This window comes from Amia ocellicauda, chromosome 10 (genome assembly GCF_036373705.1).
Source record: "Amia ocellicauda isolate fAmiCal2 chromosome 10, fAmiCal2.hap1, whole genome shotgun sequence".
NCBI lineage: Eukaryota > Metazoa > Chordata > Actinopteri > Amiiformes > Amiidae > Amia > Amia ocellicauda.
The window spans coordinates 26992490-27019260 of NC_089859.1; the positions used below are offsets into that span (position 1 = coordinate 26992490).

The 26771-nt window shown below is 38.9% G+C and overlaps 1 protein-coding gene across 1 annotated transcript in view; it reads left to right on the forward strand.

Annotated features, from left to right (window-relative positions):
* Window positions 1-26771, forward strand: part of tg (thyroglobulin) — an 84037-nt gene that overhangs the window by 8173 nt on the left and 49093 nt on the right. The window contains exons 11-31 of the mRNA XM_066714567.1: window positions 2002-2244; window positions 2647-2784; window positions 3323-3400; window positions 4329-4435; window positions 5317-5437; window positions 5931-6134; window positions 7033-7242; window positions 8956-9101; window positions 9929-10085; window positions 11017-11196; window positions 12993-13142; window positions 13608-13778; window positions 14848-14970; window positions 17309-17424; window positions 18136-18244; window positions 19168-19365; window positions 20013-20183; window positions 20980-21066; window positions 21383-21466; window positions 21868-22005; window positions 22217-22390. Of these exons, the coding sequence (XP_066570664.1) occupies window positions 2002-2244; window positions 2647-2784; window positions 3323-3400; window positions 4329-4435; window positions 5317-5437; window positions 5931-6134; window positions 7033-7242; window positions 8956-9101; window positions 9929-10085; window positions 11017-11196; window positions 12993-13142; window positions 13608-13778; window positions 14848-14970; window positions 17309-17424; window positions 18136-18244; window positions 19168-19365; window positions 20013-20183; window positions 20980-21066; window positions 21383-21466; window positions 21868-22005; window positions 22217-22390 (3105 nt within the window). The remainder of the gene's footprint in view (window positions 1-2001; window positions 2245-2646; window positions 2785-3322; window positions 3401-4328; window positions 4436-5316; window positions 5438-5930; window positions 6135-7032; window positions 7243-8955; window positions 9102-9928; window positions 10086-11016; window positions 11197-12992; window positions 13143-13607; window positions 13779-14847; window positions 14971-17308; window positions 17425-18135; window positions 18245-19167; window positions 19366-20012; window positions 20184-20979; window positions 21067-21382; window positions 21467-21867; window positions 22006-22216; window positions 22391-26771) is intronic.

The following is a 26771-nucleotide window of genomic DNA, read 5'->3' on the forward strand; positions in this document are numbered from 1 at the left end:
TACTATATTATTGATATTGAACTTAGTCTTAAATAGGTAATGTCAGAATGGTGAATTTTTCTCTTGATGTACACACATATACACCGATCAGCCATAACATTTATGAAAAAGTTAAAAAGTTCATGCTGGTTCTGATAGAAAGGTGTCAGAACACACAGTGCATCGCAGTTTGTTGTGTATGGGGCTGCGTAGCCGCAGACCAGTCAGGGTGCCCATGCTGACCCCTGTCCACTGCCGAAAGCGCCTACAATGGGCACGTGAGCATCAGAACTGGACCACGGAGCAATGGAAGAAGGTGGCCTGGTCTGATGAATCACGTGTTCAAGGTGTTGACTTGGCCTCCAAATTCCCCAGATCTCAATCCAATCGAGTATCTGTGGGATGTGCTGGACAAACAAGTCCGATCCACCGAGGCCCCACCTTGCAACTCACAGTAGTTAAAGGATCTGCTGCTAACATCTTGGTGCCAGATACCACAGCACACCTTCAGTGGTCTAGTGGAGTCCATGCCTCAACGGGTCAGGGCTGTTTTTGGTGGCAAAAGGGGGACCTACACAATATTAGGCAGGTGGTCATAATGTGTATCTATCTATGCTAGAAAGTCACTCAAATATGTATTAAAACATTCAGATGTTTAAATAGATTATGCAAAAATACAACCTAGTCATTTAAATTTGTAATTTTTCTCAAGTCCATTAATGACAAATATTTAATGTTCAGGTACTTGTTAGAATTCCTATTAGGTTGGCCACCCTAATCAGGATTTTATAAGGCTACAGGCAGGGACTTAAGGAGTGTGTCTGCATGGCAAGGAACGACGGTGCGGTGATGCAAGGTTCCTGCTATGTTTCGAATGTAAATTTGTAAGAGGATTTGTGGATATAAGGAGGCTCAGGATGCATCACTGAAGCGACGTCTCTATCTTGGGGTCGTGCACTTGAGATAAGAGGGGCAGGGTCTTGACTCTGGGGGTGAGGGCACTTGTGAACTGTGGATTGGGGGGATGGGGGGTTTGACGACTTGTTCACCTTTTGTGCACTGTCTCTGGCGGGGATCCAGAAACAGATCTCTGGGCAAGATGAGTGTTCTGCTGGTGTAGTGAGAACAAGCAGTCTTTAGTGCAGAGTGTGTAGCTACTGGACTGAATGAATGCAATTCAGTTCTACTGTCAAAAAATGTCAAACTAGGCGCTATCCTGCTGATCAAATGAGCTTGCTAGCTTGAGGAATGTGTTATACAAAAAGTTCAATGATTTTGGGAAGAATTCTTGATACGGTCACTGTGGCTAAGACTGGGCTGCTGGCTGGTTTCAGAGTTCATGAGATTCAAGCAGCACAAATCACAGACTAACGTTGTGTCTTAAAGGGAGTTGAGTCCTTGGCTAAGTCTCTGTGTTTGTGTAATCGGGAGCCTGTAGAGCACGCAGAGCAGAAAATTTATTTCAGCTGTCAAATTTATTCATTTGGATGCTGATTTGGATCATGAGATGTAGATATTGTAGATTTCGATTGTGTGAGAAAGTGTCAAACTTGCGCCAAGATGGGGCCAACCAGGCACTGTCAGGGTGGTCTGTTAGCTACTTAAGCTAACTTGATTTATGTGGCACATTTGTTCTTTAACACAATTATCTTACAGCAGCAAAACAAAAACAAAACTATACTTCTAATCAGAAAGAAAGATGTTAAATTAGCCTGTTTCTTAGGTTGTCTTTATCAGATTGGGGCCAGATCAATGGTAAGGTGGATGCGTCACACGTCTGCGCGCCACTGCATTGAGGTGCACGTCTCACTTGACATATTTTTTCATCCTTTTTTCACTAATATTGTGCCACGCAGATCAACTTATTCTTTGATGTTAATTGCACCATCAATTTCTGTTAAACATCTAGCATTGTTTTAAGTATACGACAACAATGCTTTGATTGTTTATATCTGCCATGTTTCCCTTGTCTTAGCTACAGTTAGTGAAGTGTAATAACCCTGTTGTCTCTACTGCCCACAGGTGCAGGACGGTGTGCTCTGGTGACCCGTCAAGTATCAGAGTTCCTGCAGGAGGCTGAAGAAATCATCAAAGTTTCCAACAGCTCCCACCTGCCATTCGGCTTCACCTTCCTGCAAGCGAGGGGTCTACAGCTGATTCAGGAGGAACTCCTCTACGACATCAAGTCCCTCCAGGCAGGCCCGAGCTTCTCTGAGGTGTTCCTGAGGAACAGTGACTCTGCGCTGCGGCTGGCTGCCCACACCAGTACGTCCGAATACTCTCACCTTTCTCACTCTCGCTTATTTCCTGATCTCGAATGTATTCATTCCTTAGTATGTGCACTCTGATGTACCATGGCACTGATATAGATTTGAGTTTTCATTTAACAATATAGTAATAATAAAACAAATCTTCATATTTGTTTTGCCTACTAATCATATAAAAGGCCTTGAGAATTAAAAAGTCTGCAGGGATCTGTGAATCATATCAAATTTGATTCAAATCAAAATCAAATGAAAAGACCGAGGGGGGGTAATGTGTTGCTAGTTTATAAAAAATACATTGTTACAACTCCTTCAAAGTATCAGTGATTGAACCCCTTTCCATTTAAAACTACAGAAGTGTTAAGTGTCCTATCTGTCAATAAAGTCATAATCTTATCCACAGCTTTGCACTTCTACTGGCAGACCAATTTCAGTGCGGTATTCAGCCAGAGACAGGGATTCCTCCTGGGTTATCAGCCTTACCAGCCTCAGTGTGATGCATATGGTCAGTGGCAGCCCACACAGTGTTATGAAAGCACAGGTAACTGGATTAAAGCCGGAGATTTCTTCAGAAATAATTATAAAAAACTCTCAGCTTGTCCATATTGCTGCTTGATTGATCCTTTTCCAGGACCCAAATGTTTCTGCTAAAAAAAGAAATCTGATTCAAAGTTTGTGCTGAATGTTTTGAAAACCACACATCTTTTCCTGGCTGTTTTTGTAGCAGAAAATGACATACTAGCCAGGATGTTGGCAGTGTTTCCAGAATAGTATGCCTACATGCATGGTTTAATAAATGGTTTCACATTCACGACTAAAGTGACTTTGCTTACCAGCCTGTCACGTAAATTGCCTGTCAAATCAAATGATATAAAATAGTTCTGGATTTTCATTTTCATCTTGTTTTATGTAGACTAATTTCTGTTGATTATTGTCATATTATCAATTTAAAAATTGCTTACAAACTGTTAATGTTGAGCCACCCTATTATCATCTCTTCCAGCTGCACTATTCCTGTAGATAGCTGAGTATGGTTACACTGTTGACTGAGATAATTACAAGGTTTGTGTGTATGACAGGCCACTGCTGGTGTGTTGATGAAGAAGGGAGCTACATTCCTGGGTCATTGACCAGTCGCTCACTCCGTCTGCCGCAATGTAAGTGCTGCTGTTGCCTGCACAGCCCAAATAACTATATTCCTTTCGTGATAGGCTTTGGTACATTATTCCAGTAGCTAAATAAGAGAGCCGCAGGAATTTCAGAAGCACTGGATAACTCAAAATCCCTTAACACCAGGAAAGTGACATAATAGACTGAACACCCTATTGTTTGTGAAAACCATGTCCAAAATAACGTCATTTCACGAATGAGAGTATTTATTTCACCTGGCAATCTGTAGATCAATTCCCTTTCTAAATTAGATTCTTCTTCTAGGCCTTGCATCCAAGGGTCTATGTTTGGTATTAATATCATGCAACCGAACTGCAGCCTCCTCCATAGGCTGAGAAATTTAACCAGCTCCATATGACTCTGATTTAGATGTTGATAAATTCTTTCTAAAGTGTGGGCTTATGAATAAATCTCACTGACGGTGACTTATGGGGTTTGTGTTTAAACATCCCGGGGTTGAAGATGAAGTTTCCTCGGTGCCTTATTCCCCAGATTAATTACTCCAATATGCGCTGGCACTCTCAGCCCTCATTTTGCTTCTGAAGAGAAACAGAGCATCTTCTAGTATCTTATATTAACATGTAGCATATACCAAGGAAACCATGCAAGTCATTACAGTGACAGCCTAATAACAAAGCAGAGATGTGTGTTTTTATTTAAAATCCTTCATTAAAAACTTTGTATAATCATCTGGGGATTAGTTTTTTGTTTTACTATGTTTAGCATTTGAAGTTTGAGTGTCTGAAGTTTTTTTTTTTTTGTCATTGCTAATATATATATATATATATATATATATATATATATATATATATATATATATATATATAGCATTAATTTGCCTTTTTAAGCTTGTTGGCTGTGTTGTGTAGTGGACAGAGAACAGTGTGTATATCTGATCCTTGTACTGTTTTGTAGGTGGGACTCCTTGCCAGCGGGCTCACACCAGAGCTTTGCTTTCTGATTGGAGACAGTCTGACCTCAGTGCTTCTGGAACCACGCTATATAAACCCTCTTGTCAAGAGGTTTGGTAAACCCTATATTTTCTATACAGGATATATAAGCCATCTTCTAATTAGTAGACTTTGTTTAATATTTTAATAAGTAAACCTCACAATCTAAATGCATTAAGTTGTGTGCTGTATTTTGGCATCTGAATTCTCTAGTGACAGCTCAACCTCACAGTATGTGGTCTGTCATTATAGCAGGTCATAAGGCCATTGCACAGTGAATCAGATACGTCATTTATAGTCCGTTTGTCCGTCAAGGACTTTGCATCTTACATCTGATAAAACCGCACCAGGTACACTGCCTTTCTTGAGCTGGTGTGCATCTCGCAAGCCACGCCACTGTTTCTTTGCCTTCTCAGCTACAATGAGATTTAAAAAACATAAAGACCTTGTTGCACACACTGTTTATTTGAAAGTGCAAATCTTTGTAAATAATGTCAGTCACTTTTGTGTTGTTTATCTGTGTATAACCACTAAGAGAATTCTAGCAACATCAAAAGGTATCTTTCATGCCCAGCTCTTGCGCGATACCTTGCCATATATTGCCTTTGTTCTCGATGTCCTTGTTGTTTTTATTTTTGTTGTATAGTTCCTTGTGGTTAGACATGCAGATGATAAGCTTTTCCATCAATCCACATGTCTTCCTGATGTTTTTCATTGGTTAATGTCATTTTTTATTAACATAAGTTCAGATCAAATCAAACCCGTTCCAATTTCAAAATTGACACCGTTGCGTTGTATGACAATTATGGTATGCAAGCTGAGATAGGAATGCACACACTTTTTTTTTTTTTTTTTCTCTCTTTTCATGCACATGAAAATTTTCACGCCTCATAGTGTCCAGTGTGCAAAGGCCTTTACTCTTTGGTTCCACAATAGCTGCTTCTGTTTTTCAGAGAGGTGAATACACCGTTCTGCAGAACGACGGCACAGAGACTGGCCTGGCTTGGTGTGTCAGTTCAGTCACAGGAAAACCAATTCAGCCTGCCCTTCACAGCCAGGGAGGAAGCCCTGAGTGTAAGGCATTTTGAACTTTGGGTGGGGACTGTTTCTTCTGATAATGAAGAATGAAAACGCCTGCTGCTGATATATTTTTTTTCATAGTTTTATTGAATTCAGGTTAAAAGACAAACTTTGTCTCCTTGGACTTACAGGCTGTTTCCTGCCTGTTGTGAAACTACATTTCAAACTATGTGATGAGATGATTAATATTTTAAGCAGTGTATCCCTATTGGGATATTATGCTGAACTCAACCTTTTGAAAGTACTGTGTTCTGCTAGTTACTGACTTTCTTGGCATAGAATAATGGTCAAATAGTGGTCCCATGCCTTACGCTTAAACGCTGTGCCAAAAACCAAAGGAGACATCTATGACAAATCTCTCTTTGCTTTTAATTAGCATGTTTAAGCACTTCTGCTCTTCTTGCTTCAACTGCTGCTCATTATCTCTGGATATCTTACTCCCCTTGCCCTGCCATGCTCTCCTATACAACTCTGTGTGCGTGTCTAGGCCCTGGTTGGTGTGGACTGTTGAAGAGTCAGGTTCTCAGAAGAGAAGCTGGGCTTGGCTATGTTCCCCAGTGTCGCCAGGAGGGGGCCTTGTTTGCCCCAGTGCAGTGTGACCAGAGGGATTGCTGGTGTGTCTTTCCAAGTGGGCAGGAGGCTCCTGGGACCAGGCTCAGACAAGACTCAGGAGAGCAACCCGCTTGTGACAGTAGGTTTTGACTGACTAGCAAACAGTTACGAGTGTGTTAAATACTGCAAAGCCCAGTTTGCTCTACACTCCAAGGCAGAATATCACATAAGAAAAAGATTTGCACTCCACGTGGTGGTGTTCCCTTGTCTCCCACTACCACAGCTGTAAAAGAAAAAGCTGAAAGAGAAGATTATATATTTGAATGTGGAAATCTCTAAAGAAATTATACATGCACAAGTCTACTTCATTTCTCAGTGTAATTATAAACATCCACATTTTTAATAACACACTTATCTATATGCACATATTACAAATACAAGCCTTGAATGAGCATTATTTTAACCAGAGCAAGAGCATATACATAAAAACGATTGTGTATTTCCAGATTAATGTCATAAAACAAGATTACATGGTCCTCAAGGGAGCCCATTGATTTAAGTAGTGCAGTGCAAGCTTGACATAAGCCAGTGTAGGAATGATGTTAGGCGCTCAGTTAGATCTGGGACTCAACTTTAAAAATCGACTGAGCTGATGGATAATGTGTGTGACTTCCATTATTATGCAATATGTTTATATTATATTTCAACATTTTTTACTTGTGTGGATAATATATATTAATATGGAGGTGCTCAATACATAGTTAAACATTGTATATTGGGCCCTCTACCGCTGTTGTTTGCTGTGGTTGAGTTGTCACATGTCAGAATGAGTGCAGTATTCATTCTTTATACACATTCATTAGAATTCAGTGTGAATTGTAGCTATTCAACATCCTATGGGTTTTGTATGCAAACTTCATTCATTTGCATATACTTCCACCTGAATGACAGTAAAGGCAATGCACTATATATAACATTAATATCACCATCACAGGTATTTCCTTCATTGAAAAATAAAATTGCTTTTTGTTTTTCAGCTCCTCGGTGTCCACTACCTTTTGGTGTGCCTAATGTCCACAATGGAGCCGTATTTTGCAGTGACTTCCCCGAGAATGGCCAGCAGAGGCAGCAGTGCCAGATAACCTGCCGTCATGGTTACCAGAACGCACTTTCTGAGAACAACTTCTTATGTGATGTGGTGACCAACAACTGGGTATCAGCAGAACCACTTCCTGATACCTGTCAAAGTACGTGTCAATTGCTGGTAAAGTCCTCTTCCTGTCCGTTGACTATGTCAGAAGATGTTTTTTCTCACTTTATCATCTCTGTTGTAGCTAATGTATATCTCACTAGACTCTTACTGCTGTCTAGTTTTACAGTATTTATATTATGTTTATTATATATTTTGTGGGCTAATTCATCAATAGGTTTTGCCTATAATAAGATAAATGTCATAGAGATTAGAATACTGAAATATAGGAACCGTATACCTCCCTACCTCCCAAGAAAGAAAAACTCAAATGAAACGGCAGTCAACATTCAGAATAAAGGTGACTGTAAACCTTCGGTTACTTAAAATTCAACCCATCCTGATGACTTCATCGTTATGTTATTGCATTGGCTGCTTTTACAAAATTGCGTGAGGCTAGAAACTGTTGGAAATATATGACCACAAGTGTGTAACAAATACACAAGCACATGAGACAGGCTTCATTCTCCTTGGCTTTGGAGTTCACTGCAGATGTCAAAGGAAACACTGACTCAGTCCAGACCAAGGAACAACAGAACATATTAAACTGGTTATCTTAGTTTTTCCCAGATTATCTTTTTCCTTGTGGTGTTACTTAATCACTAAAAAATGTAATTTGTTTTTGTTGTGGAAATGTTTTATTTATTGTTCCCTCTTGAAATTCTTTCAGTCTGATGCTTCACCTCAAATACACAACGCAATGCTTTGCGCCCTCACCCTGCTCCCTAATGGCTTTGTATTTTTATTATGTGAAACCAGACGAACCTATTCTTTGCTAACCCCACTCCCCGTCTCAAGCACACTGAGTTTCACGCTGACAAATAGAAATCTGCTGGCTGACAACTTGGCTTTGGGGCACAAACCCTCCTGCTGTTGTTAGCTTAACAAGATGGAGCACTTGAGCAGTCTGCCACCAAGTCAGCTGTCAGGCACACAAGTAGAGGTCATAATTCACCGGCTTAAATGATAGAGGAATTCCTCATATTTAGATCATGTCTAAAATGACAGAAAAAAGCTCTGAAGAATTACTTCGCTCTCTGTGGCTTTGCTATGTCACATTGCATTTTATATCTGATGTCCACTCCAATTTTACTTATTTTTTTAAAAGTCACACACATTGTTTGTACAGATTTTGTTTTTAAATTCTGAACTGCTTGAAAGGCCAATGTTGAGCTGGGAGGACCGAGGACATGTTAAAGTTCTCTGATATTGTTGAAGTCTGATATTGATGAAGTTTTCAGATTCTTCTTTCCAACTTGAACATTATTTTTGGAAACCACAAGGACAGAGATTATATTGATTGTTTTCAGTTTAGAACTCTCTAGGTGTCTCTTCGCTAGCTGCACTTTAGTGTATGGAGTCTCAACCTACACCAGTCAACTTTTTCCACTTTAGCAGATGGGGAATGCGAGGTCAGGTGGCTGCTCCCTCTGGGTTCCCAGGGAAAACATCATTTCCAAAAGCGGAGACTTAAATCTACAGGCTCCCTTACACATCACAACAAAATGAGTCGTTGGGAACCTAATCAATCTTTCTTTTCCTTTCTTTCTTTCTTTCTTTCTTTCTTTCTTTTTTCTTCCACCCTTTATGTTAGTTTTTCCCCATCCACTATCTTGTGGGTTTAAGGTTGAATCAGATGCCTCTCACTGCATGTAGGTGATCTTTAATGAAAGCATTTGTTCTGAGGGTGTTGAAACTTTTCTCTCTCCAGAGCCCCAGCTGTTCCAGACCGTCCAGGCCCAAACCAAATTCCAGCTCTCCCTGGCTGAGGGCAAGAAAGCATGCAGCTCTGAGCGCCCCCGATTACAGTCCACTCTCCTCCAGGACCTCAGGGCCCAGGGCCTGTGCAACCTCCAGGTGCTGCATGTTTACTTTCTTCATCTGCATCATTAGTATGATTATAATTATCAGTTAATTGGATGATTTCATCCTAGGGGTCGGGATAGAGATTAGGGGCTGAAATATCAGAACAGGAGTGTCACTTTGGTTTCAAGTTGAGGTTCGGGATAAGGGGCCTGAGTCAGATCACTGTATTCAGTGGAAACTGGAATCTGCCAGATTATTGAACGCTAGAAGACTGAGTTCTCCACAAAAGATCTGTACCTTGTCTCTTGAGTGTGTACAATAGAGGGAACTACTGTACAATAAAGCACCTCAGACAGAACCTTCCTAGCTGTTCTGGCAGTACAATACTTATGACAAAATGACTATATTCTAGGTGGTTTTGTACATCTTCTAGTTTGTCTCCAAATGCAGCTGTGTGTTCAAACACATCTGAAGAAACACTGGTGAAACTCTGCTAAGGAAAGTTTTGACATTTGTGCTGTTGGAACATTTTTATTTAATGTATTTAAATACACTTGGCAAGATTTCTCTTTTGTGTAATCATGTAATGAGCTCTCACAGGGGAATGAAGGCTTAGCTTGACATTTATAGCTTAATTATATTCTGTTGAACTGTTCTCTGTGGGCAACAGTTCAGTTTTATACCAAAGCATTGACATAGACACAGGTAACTGTAACATTTTATTTACACGGCATTAGCTTAAAATGTTGCTTTATATACATTCAGATTTACATTTACATTTACATTCAGAGTAAGCATAACACAAATGTTTTTTTAGTGCAGATATATTAAAAAAATAAGCATTGTTGTTTAGCTGCTGTTTGGGCCCTTGTTTTCAGACAACTTTCCGGGGAAAAACCAGTTCTGTTTCAATCTGCGATGACTCAGCAGTGGCCTTGGAGTGTGTGAGTTCCCAGCGGTTAATGGCAGAAATCACATGGAAGGCCCAACATGGAGACTTCCCCATAGCAGCCCTGCCGGATTCACATGATATTGGTAACAAATAATACAAAATTAAATAACAAGCATTATTGGGTAACAATACATTTTTGGGTATTGAACTAATTAAATGAGTTGTCTTATACAATAAAATCAGCACTGTTGCTGTGAACATTTCTGTAACGGAAATGATAAACCGCATACTGATGCAAGCAATGTCAGATACTTATGATTTGTGGATCTACATTGATTTTTACCATGTTTTAAGAGGCCTGATTAGTCTGTTTTATATTGGCTACCATCTTTTGGACAACAAGTTTAAAATTCATTGCGTGTCTTTCAACTCTTGGCCAAACCAGTCTGTCACTTGGTAAACACTATTTTTCAAAATTTCCCTTTTCCGATATATTTTCCAGATCAATGAATTATGAGGACATTGGTTCTTGGGACTGCTCAATGAAAATTGCAGAATTTCTTAAATGTGAAAACACAGCCCATGTAGATGATATATATGCTCTGGGCTCTGCCAATTTGTCATTAATTAAATAAAGACAAGTTCTTCTCAAAGCAGCCAAAGCATTTAATGGTTTTAATTAAATAGTCATCTCAGTATGAAATGCTTACGTGGCCATGCTGAGACACATTTATCAGTGATATTTTTTAATAACAGTTTTATTTCACCTTAATCTTTGACTGGCTACCAAAGAATGACAAATGCCACAAAAAACTTTGATGCTACTTTCATGCACCCACAGGGAAATATACAAATATACAAAAAATTTCAGCAGGTGATTTTCCACTGATCTGATTTTCTGACTAAATCCTGTTCTCATTTTTTAGTGTTAGAATGTATGCAGGTTTATCCTTTAACATGTCATAGAAATACATTTCTGCAGAATACCATGTTGAAAGGGATCTGTTAGACAGGAGTACTGCTGGTAACATCACAGCCCTGACTTTAACCTTGTCATTGTTTCTCTCACTTTAGACAGTGCTTTTGCCAGCGCGAATCTGGTTAAAGGCGTTGTGGATTTGATCAAAAGTGGTGCCTATCAACCTGTCTTAGACCCCGAGCCATTCCCACCTGATGTCTCCATTGACTTCTCTCCTGTTGTGCAGTTCGGATGCTTACAGGGGTATCAGATGCTCTCCGGCTTCAAAGGATGTGGTACGTTTAATGTCTAATGTTTTTACTTCAGAAATATAATATTTCCATCTGGGCAACACTGTAAGCTGCAGTTGCCAGTTAACATTGGAGCAAAACATGGTTGAATATAAAACAGAACATCTCCATAACCTGCATTCAAGCTGTTAATGTTCTGTTCTGTTTTATCCTGTTCGAGGTGGGCTACTCCACCAGCCACTGCAAACAATACTGAAATTTCCCCAGGAGCTGGAGCATGATAAAAGCAATCAGAGTAAAACAAAAAAAAACTGCTTTCCATCAGACAAAAACAATATTTTCTGTGGTTTTACAGAAGTTTTGTTTGATTTTCTCTTCTTGTTTTTTTTTTTTTCTGGGTGGTATAAGAATTGCTTAACGATTTATTGAAATACATAAGTTGGGGAATCATGTGTGGATTTGCAATATAATCTTAAACTGTATTAAACTCTTAAATTCTTAAAACTCTTATATTTCCCCTGGTTTCGTCTTAATGCCATGTTTGAATGGATCCTGTTCTGTTAAAAAGCACAATCACATGTCACAAAATGTGATAAGTAAGACATTAAAGGAAACTGTATGTGGTGTACATTACTCCATTGTTCTACCAGCTTTTATTATCTGTAAACTTCTGTCTTGATAATACTTTCCACCTAAAAACCAACAAAGTAAGAGCGGTTTTGGCTTACTCTGCTTTCGTTGAAAATCTTACTTTAATGTAAGGAAATAATTAATGTTAATCTTACAGTTTAAATGTTCTAAATACTTGACTGGTATCCAACATATTATATGATTTCTATGCAGAGAATGCTGTGATGGGATTTTGTCTGCCAACAGATCAACAGGATCAGTCTGTCAGCATTTGCTATTTGGTTTGGCTAAAATCTCAGCTCACGTTACACAGCGAGGCCTTGTACTATATGATGTAAACCTTATATAAAAATATAACTACATCATTTATGATAATTTTTTTTAAGTGCATGACAAGACATTGTACAGAAAATAATCTTTACAAACTTGCATTTTGGGACACTTAATGTTCTTAGTATGTTTGAATGCACACCTAAAAAAAATCAGTGCTGTTAGTTAAAATAATCTAACTGCTATGTGTTGAATAAAATAAAAGAACGTTTTCTATACATGGAGCATTTCAATATTCCTGAGGTAAGAGTGAAGCGATATCATGACATGGACAGCAGTTTCTCCTCAGTTATTTGTTCTTGCTTTGAGATTGAAACATCTGGAAAACAGCTAGTTAAGAGGAAGGAATTATTTCTCTCCAAAATATTCCAATAGATCTTCATTATAATATACTTACTTTCTGTGTCTAAAGCAAAGCTGTAGTGCTTCTTTTGTATTTTTTGTAAGCCATGGTATTCTTTGTTTTTTGTTGTTGTAGTGGAATAGATTGAAATGGAAAACCGGAACAGACTCACTGGAATGGTTTTCTTGCACAGAGTTGGTAATATGTAATCTAAAAGAAATCTGCACATGATTACTGTGCCCTTTAAAGCTCTGCATTTAATATTATATCAGCTTGAACTGCAGAAAAAATACATAATCTGATGGGATTCAGATAAATAGCTTTTGTATGCCTTGGTTCACTTCAATGTCATTAGTTGTTTTAACACAACCATTTTCAAAAACTGCTGCTGGTCTTTCATGTCACTTATTACATTTTAGATGCCAGCTTCCATAACCTTCCATAGGGTGGCATATAAGTGAAGTCTGGTTTCAGATATCTGTGAGAGATTTCCTCTCGCCATGCGTTAACAGAATCTCTTTTGATTTTTCTCTGGCAGTGATTTGTCCAGCAGGCACTTTTGCCAACAGTGGTGTCTGCACCCCATGCCCACATGGCTCCTATCAGCACCAGGAAGGAAGCGATTTCTGTAACAAATGCCCCCAGGGCAGGTCTACAGTCTCCAAAGGAGCTTTCAAAGCCACACACTGTAAGTAATACAAAATAAAAAAGGGAGACAACAGACCATCTATGCACACCTGCTGTGCGCTAGGCACTCTTCCCAGTTCCCTGTGATTAAATGGGATCTCTGTTGTTTTATGATACAGTATTTTTAAAGATTTAATCCACTGCATGGGAGGCAGTCAATGTCCTGCATTGAGGGTTGCAATTGTTTCTTGCGCTTCAGCATAACGAACTGGACTCATCACACCAGCCTCTGTACATACTTAAGCAAATTAATACACACTTCTAGTTCAGAAATCATTTCCATCATGGCGTGTGCAGGCCTGTATATCTAATTATATCTGATTTTACAGACAGAACAGTTGGGCTTTGTGATTCATAGACTATCCATTTCACCTTGATGGAAAGCGCAGGTACTGTAGGATAGCCAGATGAGAAAATAGAGCACTCTAGTCCTAGGAATACTGACTGTGCTTGTGTTGCTCTCCAGGTGTTACTCCATGTGAGGAGGCGCGTCTCAGACTGCAGTGCACCAAGGAAGGGGAGTTCAGAGCAGCCCAGAGTGATGCTGAATCTCAGAAGTGGTTCTGTGTCACTGACCGTGGGGATAGACTGGACTGGACCGCAGCTGCGGTGCCCCTTACAGACTCTCAGTGCCGGGGTGAGCTGGATAATAGCTTAGCAGACTTTGCTTAGCAGAGTTGTGTTGTGGCATTGACTGTACATGTAGACTGGGGTCTAATAATAAGATTATCTAAGATTATTTCTGGTGCCCCCAAACAGTATGTATAACATGGTTTCAGTAAAAAATAAATAAAAAACCTATGCTGCTAAATGCCATGAGAGGCAGGAGTTCAGATACTCTGTAAATACTTGGAGACAACGTAGATTAGCACACTCTCTAGCCAAGCACAACTAAAAACATCAGATCAAATTGCTGTCATTAGAGAAATTGGATTTAAGTCTGCACAGTGGACTCAGCTGTCTGACCTAAACCTTTTACAAGCACACTAAACATTTTTAAAAATAGATCAATAATAACAGAGAACATGGTCCTTTTGATAACCTTTAAGTTAAGGGTTATCAGTCGTGCATACTGAGAATGTAAAAAAAGTCAAAGCATTGTACAAATTTAGTTATTTTAATTTTGTTTTCTAAATATTGTGTTCATTAGAATGGCCGGTTCTGTGCATGAGGTTCAATAGGTGGACAACTTCAGAGATAGTATTCACGTATCCGTTTGTCCATTATTAGAGCTATGCAGTGGTTTTGCATGTCACTAGGTTGTCTGGCGGTCTGCTATTAGTAGGCCTTGCACGTCATCTGTGTTTCCCCTGTTCAAAGTATGTATTTAAAGGTAATTCTGTTAATAACGCAGGGTGCTGGTTATTAATGTTCCTCAAACGGTTAGCATCAATTATCTTTCCTGTTCCACTGACCGTATACATTATTTTATATATATATATATATATAACTGCACTAGCAGCTATTTAATTTAATTACCAGTTAACACGCTAATAAAACAATATAAATATTTGAATTAATTTAATAATTAGACTTCAAATTGTTCAAATCACTTTTTTCTGTGATTTTACAAATGACAGAATTATATCTTTACTTCTAAGCTCAAGTGCATCCCATTAACTGAATAAAAGTGGTGGTAATGATATCCTACAGGTTTTCTTGGTTCTCTGAAAAGCTAAACTAACTGAGGTATTGTGTAAATGCAGTGATGCAGAAATTTGAAGATGTGCCCAAATCCCAGTGGATTCTGAATGCTGAAGATGTGATTAAAATCAGCTCGGACACAGCGAATGAGGGTTTTGACAGCCAGCTACAGAGGTGCATCTCAGGTAAACTTATGATTTTATGTCCGTCTGTCTGTCCATCTGCATGTGTATCTATTTTCAAATGGGCATTCAAGAGAAAGCAATGGAAAGTTTATATTTACACACACTGTGCTGTGTCTGTGTATATATGTGTGTATATATATATACAGTGGGGGAAAAAAGTATTTGATCCCCTGCTGATTTTGTATGTTTGCCCACTGAAAAATAAATTATTTTAATTTTAATGGTAGTTGTATTTTAACAGTGAGAGACAGAATAACAACAAAAAAATCCAGAAAAACACATTTCAAAAAAGTTATACATTGGTTTGCATCTTAATGAGGGAAATAAGTATTTGACCCCTTCGACTTAGTACTTGGTGGCAAAACCCTTGTTGGCAATCACAGAGGTCAGACGTTTCTTGTACTTGGCCACCAGGTTTGCACACATCTCAGGAGGGATTTTGTCCCACTCCTCTTTGTAGATCCTCTCCAAGTCATTAAGGTTTCAAGGCTGACGTTTGGCAACTCGAACCTTCAGCTCCCTCCACAGATTTTCTATGGGATTAAGGTGTGGAGACTGGCTAGGCCACTCCAGGACCTTAATGTGCTTCTTCTTGAGCCACTCCTTTGTTGCCTTGGCTGTGTCTTTTGGGTCATTGTCATGCTGGAATACCCATCCACGACCCATTTTCAATGCCCTGGCTGAGGGAAGGAGGTTCTCACCCAAGATTTGACAGTACATGACAGTACATACTCTTGAAAAACACCCCCAAAGCATAATGTTTCCACCTCCATGTTTGACGGTGGGGATGGTCATGGGGGTCATTCTTGGGGTCATTCCTCCTCCTCCAAACACGGCGAGTTGAGTTGATGCCAAAGAGCTTGATTTTGGTCTCATCTGACCACAACACTTTCACCCAGTTCTCCTCTGAATCATTCAGATGTTCATTGGCAAACTTCAGACGGGCCTGTACATGTGCTTTCTTGAGCAGGGGGACCTTGCGGGCGCTGCAGGATTTCAGTCCTTCACGGCGTAGTGTGTTACCAATTGTTTTCTTGGTGACTATGGTCCCAGCTGCCTTGAGATCATTAACAAGATCCTCCCGTGTAGTTCTGGGCTGATTCCTCACCGTTCTCATGATCATTGAAACTCCACGAGGTGAGATCTTGCATGGAGCCCCAGACCGAGGGAGACTGACAGTCTACAGGTCTACAATCTTGTCCCTGACATCCTTGGACAGCTCTTTGGTCTTGGCCATGGTGGAGAGTTTGGAATCTGATTGATTGATTGCTTCTGTGGACAGGTGTCTTTTATACAGGTAACGAGCTGAGATTAGGAGCACACCCTTTAAGAGAGTGCTCCTAATCTCAGCTCGTTACCTGTATAAAAGACACCTGGCAGCCAGAAATCTTGCTGATTGATAGGGGATCAAATACTTATTTCCCTCATTAACATGCAAATCAATTTATAACTTTTTTGAAATGCGTTTTTTTCTGGATTTTTTTGTTGTTATTCTGTCTCTCACCTACCATTAAAATTATAGACTGATCATTTCTGTGTCAGTGGGCAAACGTACAAAATCAGCAGGGAATCAAATACTTTTTTCCCTCACTGTATATGTGTGTGTGTATGTATGTATATATATATATATATATATATATATATATAGCCATAACATTATGACCACTGACGGGTGAAGTGAATAACACTGATAATCTTGTTATCATGGCACCTGTCAGTGGGTGGGATATATTATGCAGCAAGTGAACATTTTGTCCTCAAAGTTGATGTGTTAGTAGCAGGAAAAATTGGCAAGCGTAAGGATCTGAGCAACTTTGACAAGGGCCAAATTGTGATGGCTAGACGACTGGGTCAGAGCATCTCCAAAACTGCAGCTCTTGCCGTGTGTTCCCGGTCTGCAGTGGTCAGTACCTATCAAAAGTGGTCCAAGGAAGGAAAAGCGGTGAACCGGCGACAGGGTCATGGGCGGCCAAGGCTCACTGATGCACGTGGGGAGCGAAGGCTGGCCCGTGTGGTCCGATCCAACAGATGAGCTACTGTAGCTCAAATTGCTGAAAAAGTGAATGCTGGTTCTGATAGAAAGGTGTCAGAACACACAGTGCATCGCAGTTTGTTGCGTATGGGGCTGCGTAGCCGCAGACCAGTCAGGGTGCCCATGCTGACCCCTGTCCACTGCCGAAAGCGCCTACACCTTCAGAGGTCTAGTGAAGTCCATGCCTCGACGGGTCAGGGCTGTTTTGGCAGCAAAATGGGGACCTACACAATATTAGGCAGGTGGTCATAGTGTTATGGCTGATCGGTGTATATACAAATGCATTTGTTTATTTATGTATTTAAGTCTGTGCAAGCGATCCCTCATGCCACCACCTGAGCATTGTCGCTGAAGGCGGAGTAACCCGTTGTGATTACTACAGTACAGCTGAAACCAACATCAAATGCAGCACTGCCGGAAAGGTATTAAAACCCCTCCTCTCACTGATTCTCTGAATTGAATTCCTTTCAACAATCAGACATTCAGCAGCTGAAGCTGTGGCCCAGTTCATACTGTCTGACTGTGAGTGAGAAAGCTATCAGGCACCCACATGGGCAGGAAGAATGGGCGCTTATCATTCCTGTGCAATGAAGTCACAGTGTGCTGCTGCCTGAACAAATAATGGCTTCTTTGTTGGTAGTATTCCCTTTTAATATGATGGATAGAATATATGTATTATTATAATAAATAATATAATACGATTAATATAATAATAGCAACAATAATAGTAGTATAGATTTACATTTTACTCATGTTGAGCCTGTTTACTGAGTATGCTAGGATTTATTTTTAGTGATGATCTGACCTTACTTTCTACCAGCACTGTTATCAAAAGAACCCATATTTCATATATACTCTCAGATGAAATAACAAGAGATGCAAATAATCTAGTCATATACAAGAACTGTATTTTTAACAGAATGACATCATCATATGCACATGTGAACAATTTAGTATGATAAGGCAAAACTCTGAAAAACTAAAAATTCATCCCATATTGGATTGCATATGGATTGTGGTTCATATATACATTTTCTCACAAATCGTCAACTCAATAATTGTTTTAGATTATTTAATGATATATATTTGGATCTGAAAATGTACGATCTCTCTTGAAACTCTTCTACTTCCAGACTAAAGGTTTTCTGGGAAATTCAGGCACGGATATGTACCAGAACCTCAGCTGTTTAGTAAAGCTCCAAGGAAATGACAAACAAGGCCTTGTTGTGCTTAGAAAGAAGGGTAAGTAGAAGATACTTACAGTAATAAAGTGGTCCTCAATATAACCTACTTGAGAGCCTTGGAGGCATTTCAGAACGATTGAAGGTTTCTAATATGTTTCCATCATTAGGTGAATGGTCCAGTGATTGCTGCTCTCACTGTTTAATATTCCCTAAGAGTTTCAGATGCTTCGTAAGCAAATCAGTGTCAATAGTCCCTTTGATATAGCTGGTCCATATGTTCTCCGGAACCCCTCATTCATTAGAACAAGAATCTTGTTAAATGACAGAAGTGTTTGAAGTTGAGTTTTATGAGTGTGAGAATTACTATTTTCATCTGTTTGGCTTACTAGAGTCCCAGTTATTAGGAGGCAGCAGGGATATTTCTAAATTAGGTGAATTGGTTAAATAAAATGCCATTACTGTGCATAGAATTAAATTAGAAATGTGTACAACTTGATTACATGATGAAAGGTATTGAGGTACTTCCTCTGAAACTGTCTGATAAAGGCCAATAAAGGTCTTACTGTGCACAGAGCTCTTAGAGTAATATGACAAGGTTTAAAAAAAAACAACTAACTCCGAAACCTCACAAAATCTTGAATCTTCCTGTCTCGGCCCCCAGTAAGCATGTTATGGGGGAATTTGTCTTATATTACTGCCATCTTACTTTTCTAGAAAATTAAGTGTTAAAAGTAGATCTAAGGGATTATTTCTTCAAATTCAGCTGAAGTAAAACTATGATTTCTCTTAAGAAAGCTGGAGGAAACATCTGAAGTCATTAACAGGAATGTTTATGCTCATAATACTGGATTAACGGTAGTCTAAACCCCATTCCAGTGACTGGATTATTTGAGGAATCTGGCAATTAGTTGGTTGTTTTTGGACACGTTTGTGTTGTCTTGGCTGGGGTTTGAAAAACTGTACTTTCTCTCTCTGCCAAAGGTTATGAATTCACCACCAGGTCCCAGAGAACATTTGAGAGACAAGACTTTCAGAAGGCAGGTTCTGGGGTCTACCAGACATTAGTTTTCCCAGCTGGAGGAGCGACCCTGACAGATGTGCACTATTTCTGCAGAGAGACCTGTAAACAGGAGAGCTGCTGTGATGGGTTCATACTAAATGAGAACATTCTCAATGGAGGTAAAGGTTTGTCTGTCAAAGTCTCACTGAACAGCACCATTATGTGTCAATTGTGTGCAGCTGGGATGACGTCATTGACAAATGCTCAGTTTTAGGTTATGCGTGCATGCATGAGTGTGGTCTGCAGTCTTTCAGAGTTCCTTCTATAGACATCAGTATTCATATCACTCCTGATCCTAATTTAAAATGTGGATTTAAGACTTAAGAACTGAACACGAACTTTGCATTCCAACCTTAGAAATGATAAAATTACATTTCCGACATGGTTCTTCTAAGGATTGTGTAATTGTGTAATGTTCAGCAAAGACAATAAAACTTGATTCTTAAGCATCCCCTCAACATTTATCCAATTTAAAGAATAATTAAAATTCCCTTTCACATGTGCATTTAGTTTCTCAGTCCCTCCTTTTGTTTGGGTCAATCGATGAGATGGGTGTGAGGTTCGATAAAGAAGAAAAGTGACTAACATTTGTTGGGAATGTGTCTTCCCTCTGTGTCAACGATGTGTGTAGTCCTTGGAGTGTAAGTCTTTTACACAGTTTTTTCACATGATTCAAAAGTTGCAATCGCCTTAGGGAAATGCAATTTGTCTCTTTACATCTACCTCTGTTTTTCAGCCAGTAACTGAGCCTGTTTCTCTGTTCCAGGGACTGTCATGTGTGGTCTCTTGAGCCACCCAGATGTGTTTCTCTGTCGTGATCAGGACTGGGATGAGGCTGCCCAGTCTGGTGGAAAGAGTGTTTGTGCAGCAGGAATTACATATGATAAGCTGAGGAAGCAGTTTACTTTCAATTTTGGAGGCCAAAACTTCAATATAAGTAAGAAAAGAATTTGTTCTGTGAAGGAACATGCATTGCAAACACTTTGTAGTGGAGAAGTCGAGTACAATGCTACAGATTACTGTGGGTTTGGTCAAAAGCACCTCTGATCCTTGTCTGTCTCTCCAGGCTTAATTTATCTTAAGCTTTTTAACCTTTTTTATTATTTGGGAGTGTTTTTTTGAAATATACGCATTGCACATGTTTCTGTTTCCATACTCTGTGTGAATCAATTCAGAGCTCTCTGTTTATTTCTGTCTGTTGCTGAGTAATTGCTCATTCATTCAATAGACCTTTCATACTTCAAGCAAAGTTATGAAGACCAGGCAACATATCTTCCATTGTTTCCCATGTATTCTTTAAGTGTGTGACAGGTCGCATGCCCTTCACATCTGTTCATACTTGGTTTTAAAAGGTTTTACTTGCTTTGTTTTGGCAGGATGGATTGCCTGTCCTACAAGATTATTAGTTGCACATGTAGAGCTTTTCAGATTTTTAAATTTCACCAGCATTTGATTGCAAGGCAGTCAGTATTTAACTTGACATCCAATCAGGTTGCTGGCGGTAAAGTTTTGAAAGGGGCAATCCTCTTGGTAAGACAACAAGTGAAACATTCTGAAACATAATGTCAGCCCCCTGTCACAAGTTGTATCAGAGTATTGAATTCCCTTCCAGACTCCTTTTACATAATGAGCAAGAAATCCTGAAAGCAACACCGAGAAATACTAATTTCAGGCTGTATTTCAGCTCTTTCCTTTTGGTCTGTTTCATTATTCTTATTTTTTTTTTCCTGTAGCTGATGCAGCCTTACCAGCAACCAGCAAAAACAAAACCAATTACCAGGCAACCATAATTGGCTTCCAACGCATTTACCTCTGGAAGGGTAAAAACATGTTTTGTAAAACACGTGGTTACGTTATGAATGTGTGTACTTACTTAACGTTAGCAAAATCTTCAATCTTCCCTTCATAGAAGTATACCTTTTAAGAGCAGTAAGATATCCTTTAAGTAGGGCCCTGTCTTTCGCACGATCTGGTCATGCAATTGCTTTGGCAAATCAAGGAAAACACAGGGCCTGACCTATAAGTAAAATGTATTATCACATATCTCACAACAACAGTTATTAAGTAGAAATGTTAGGATATGTCCAGTAAAAAGTCTTCTGGGAGAACTGGCTCAATCAAGGAAATGTGTTACAGAATCTGATATGACCACGCGTCCAAAGTCACCCCAAGCATGTGCCAGAATTGCACCCCAGGAAGGAGGCACAGTCACGTTACCAGGTAAACACAAATAATGGGACACATTAAAATGTAGTACATTACACATGGGAATATGAATTGGCAGTCCCCACTAAGTCTAATACAGCTGTCCTGCTCAATAATGGAGTCACAAGGAAATGAAGGGGGCAGTAGTGGTCAGGGCTCTGGATCCTGAGTGGGGGGTTGTGGGTTCAGTCCTGGGTAGAGGACACTGCTCTTTTACCCTTGATAAGGTACTTTACCTAGATTGCTCCAGTAAAAAAAGTATTTAAGCCCATGACCCTAAAGGAAGACCCATGGGGGGCATTGCATTCAAAATAAGTAATAAATGAATGAATGAATAATGATGTAATAAAGCTTCCAATGACCAACAGAAATAATGGGAATCGGCTCCTGTTACACAACTCATTTTATTTCCTCAGAAGTGCTGATTGAGGCATTTATAGCTGTGGAGAGCAACACGATTGATGTGGATCCATATATAGACATCCCAAGCCAACAGTACTGGATCTTTAAGCACGAGTACTCGGCGCAGAAGGCACAGCTTTGGTGCTTAAATCGTAAGACTCCTAAGAAATACAAAAATTGCTTTTCCATTTATTACTTGTCCATCCCATTAGCCATGTGAAGGTTTTTTTTTATCTTTTTCTGTGAACTTTGCATCTTTATTGGCGATGGTGTGCAACTGCATGAAGAGTGAATTAGCATGATTTCTTGTACTTCTGTTACCTTTGCATTACTTATTACTAATGCATGGCTCTGTTTACCTAGGTTGTGATAAAGAGGAGTTTTGTAAGGTGGCAGATTTACAGGACAACAGCACCCTCTATTTTACCTGCACTTTGTATCCAGACACCAGGGTCTGTGGGGCCTACAACAAGCCGATTCGGCAATCCTGTAGCCTTGTACTGCCTGTGCAACCTCAGATTGTCCATGAAAAGAAACGTGAGTAACACAAAAGTGTTTTTTTATGTGATAAAGACAAGTAACACTAAAGCTAGGCACACACTACATGAATTTTAGCCTGGTTTTAACACGATTTGGCCATCCCAACAAATCTGTACTGATCGTGACAACAAGCAGCTTTGTCCGGACACGTGCCTGCTACTGATGAACGTGTAGTGTGAGAGGGTGCATGATGCAATCGCTATACAGCCAATTGCCCTCACCTCCCCAGCCATATCTTCATCCACATTCTCTTTTTTCGTTCAAAATAAGTAATAAATGAATGAATGAATAATGAAGTAATAAAGCTTCCACTGACCGACAGAAGTTTGTCAACACAGATGAACTCACAAATAAGGGCAGCAAGCTCGTTAGTATCCAGGTCCATGTTTGTTTACTTTTTCTCTGGATTTATCACCCGTGTTTCCGTGAGATTTGCGGAGTTTTGAGTCTGTGTCTGAGATTCGAACGACAAAGGATTTCAGATCAGTCATTACGTGTGTGTTCCCCTGTACTTAAATGATCGTGTAGTGTTCACTCCTTCACGACGCAAAATACATAAATTCAGTGAAGCTGGTTGTTAAGTGTGAGCTGCCCACTGTTCACAAAATCTGTTCAGATTGTTGAAATTGTGTCGTTTGAGCCTAGCATTAGGAGAGTAAAAAAAAATGCCACAACTGGTAAGTCTAATTTACCATTTTGAACAGTCAATTGTATGATGCATGACTTAAAATACTTAATGTGAGCCTTTGCTCTTGGGATTTTTTTATTCATTTTTTAACGGATAACAAAATTGTCAAAATACTATGTGAACCATGGAAGTGTGTAATATTTAGAAAATGTGTTTATTTCAAAGGCAACCCCCAAGATATTTTGAAAAGGAAACCCAGCAATAATTCTTTAAATGACACACAAATGGAATATTTATCAGTTTTCAGCCATGCTGTACATGCCTTAAGTCAGTTGTTTTCATTTGGTATTAAAATGATGAATGACACTGTATCACTCCCCCACCCCCATACTCTTCATAGTCCATTTGTTTTGAGTTTGCAGCTCTTAGCAACTGGTCAAAAGTTTATTCCTCCTGAAGTTTAAACAGCTGTGAGAATTATGCTTTGAAATTCCTAAATACTGAGCTGTTGAGAGGATGTTAGCCGATTACAAAGACTTGCTGATGTATAGGCCATTACTTAAGCCTTACCTTAGGAGTGTACATTTACAATTTAATCTCTAATATTGTATGGAACACAATAATACAAGTACTACAACTCATTAGAACATTTTGTATGAGACTCAGCCACCAAACTCTCCATTCTGTTGAGCAGATTTAGTTCGCGTGTTGCCATGTTCTGCTGAAATTTGAATTTCTAAACATCAATATCTGTATGCATATTTGCTTTGGATTCATGGGCTGGGTGTTTTGATCTGCGTGTTTCTGGAGATGCACGTACATGTGTTTATTGGGAACTCAGCTGTGATGTCTCAGAAATGACTTGCTTATGTTTGAAAAGATTTTGGGAGGCAAATTTTTGAGGTTCATATAAAAAATCAACGCATACCTACATAAATATTTTTATGTCCAGCAAAAATGTTAGCTTCCAGTGGAGGATGAGTCATGTAACCTAAGAGTTACTGTTTTGAATCCAGAGTCAGTTGCTTGCAGTATTTGTTTTCCATTGGTGAAACGAATCAGGGCAAACTCAGCTGGGATGGGAATGGTGTTAAGCTCCAATGGCTGTACAAAACTGTTTCTCACCTTTAGCACCTGGTGTATGGACTGTGGGCTAAGTTCTTAGCATGTTAGAATTCCAGAGTGAAAGAAAGTGAATGTACAACATACAGTATGTGTGGCGTCTTTGTTTCTTTGGGGTCATTGCTGAGTTGCAGTAGGAAGTTAGAATGAATAACGATTGTCCATTGGAACATAAAAAGGGACAACTTGTGATTGTAAAGTGAGTTTTTTTTTTTTTTACACAAATAATCTATACCTACTTTGTGATTAAGAGTGAAAAACAAAATGTGTGCATTAGAAGTGTAAGCTACCATTATAATATTAAATACTTTTGCTTAACTCTCGACATCCCTAAATGATTTAATGTGATTTGATAATTTTGCCAAAAATGTGCACTAGAGGTCACAAGGTCACATCCAATGATACTTTCAGAAGGAATGAGTGTGATTTGCAGGGGCATGGGTATATTTGTGATTCATTTAAACTTGCCCTCCAAAATGCATGTTTCTGGGAAATCCATCATAACATATTGAACCATTTGGGGATCCTGATAAGTAAATAAATATTTAATATTATATTCATACAGGTATAGAAACATTTCAACAATATGTCTGGCTTCGCAAGTGCATCTGAAATCAAGAAATTTGCAATTCAAAATCTCTCCATCATCTTTGCTTCTTACATCTTTGTTAGATGCTGTTTAGAAGAGTGCAGAGTTAAACTGAGAAGCCCATCTCAGCCGACCATAATCTCCTGTTGCTTTGTGTTCACCAAGATGAAAAATAAAACGCATAGTTCCTCTTTTGTTTTTTTCTTATTAAATATTTGTGTATTTTGTACATTGGACTCCATTCTGTTCACAACATAGTACTGATAAGTACGGTACGGTAGAATTGTGCCAGCCCTTGGCTTGACTTGAAGTTAATTGCAAGGCTTGAATCATGTCTGTCTAGCGACAACTTGGAGATGCTTCATGTACTTTGCTATTGAAGGTGCTTTTTCTGGAAATTAAGCATAAAACTATTTCCATGTGGTCTACAGACACTATGATCTCATAGCTGGAGGGGAAGTTAAGCATTTCGTTGGTTAGCTGCACTCCTTAATATTTCCACATGGTTTCTTTGATAACATGTAAGGAGTATGTGAGATTATTAAATTCATTAATTATAATTCAAACTCTTTTGAAACAATTTAATAAGCTTTAGTCAATGTATTATTTATGTTTTATCCTGGCCAGCTCATGTCTAAAAGTATAAAACAAGCATGAACCTAAGCCTGTGGAAATATATATTGTTTAGCTTATCTACTGCATTTAATGTTTCTTTGAAATTTCTTGTCACTTATGCAACAAAAACAGCATTACACAATTATTTCAAATTCAGCCGCTTTGGTACAGTTGAATACACTGCAAAGCAGATTGTGTGCCCTGCTTGTAAAGATTGTGTTTAAAGATCCCTTTGTCTAAATGCATCACGTTGCATAACACCATAACCAAGCGTGTGAATTGTCACACAGATAGGCTAGAATTTGGTTTCTTGTTGATAGACATGAATAAGACTTTTATAATCACCAGGTGCTTCATGCTTATTTTATTTAAAGGAAATAACTTAAAAGCATCCAGTCTTGAAATTATAATTTCCAGTCTTGAGTATTTCTTCATGGAACACCTTACAAAACCTCAAGCCAAGATAAATGTTTGGTGTACTGTGCTAAAACATGAAACAAAAAACACATTATTTTGTCTCTATTAATTAAAAGTAATGTGTTTCATACATTTTTTTTTTAGAGTAATGCAAATTTCTGATAGTGACATGCAACTGTTTTAGTTTGATTTTTGTAGCTTTAATAAAGAAGTTTAAATTCACATTGAAAGTTGAAGTTTTTGCTACTATTTAACATTGATCTCTTTACCCTAATATCTTACTTTGTAATTCACTTGCAATATGTGAATATTTACCTCTCCGCTGAGAGACCCCTTGACTTTACATGGTGTAAACATTTGTGCGAAACTGAAAGATTACCTCCAGGCATATCGTTATTGTCATATCTAATGGCTACAGTTTCGCTACTGTAGTATCAGCACAATTCAATACACATTTATTTTATGTCTATTATTTACCCTATTGCAGGGTGGGGTATAAATAGCTTACAATCAGGTTTTGATCTGAGGTCTACATGTCACTGTGCATTTGTAGATACATAGATCTGTCAGTGGTCATTGGTCAGGTTTACAAAAAATTATCTTGAGGTTTTTTTGCATATTATTTTTCCATTGAGATGACTTTTCAATTGTAGTGTGCTATCTGTATTATGTTGTTTAAGGTACATGACTACATGCAGCAGAATAATCCCTCATAAACTTCATTGCACATTTAGCATTTCATTTTTAAATTAGCAAAATTAAAAAGGAGCTGTATCCAAAACCAGTAAATTGCAAAATAAAAAAGGTAATAAGCTTTCCAGTTATGTAACAGTCCACTTAACAGTACAGAATGCTGATTCTGCCCATATGTGGTCCCCTTCTTGTAAAAACTACAGTTATTGAGACCAGGTTCAAAACAAGAAAGCAGTGAGACAGGGAGCAGGGAGAGTCCCAGACAGGAATCCTTTACACGCTGTGAACCTTTAGGAGGTGGTGTTTGAAATCCC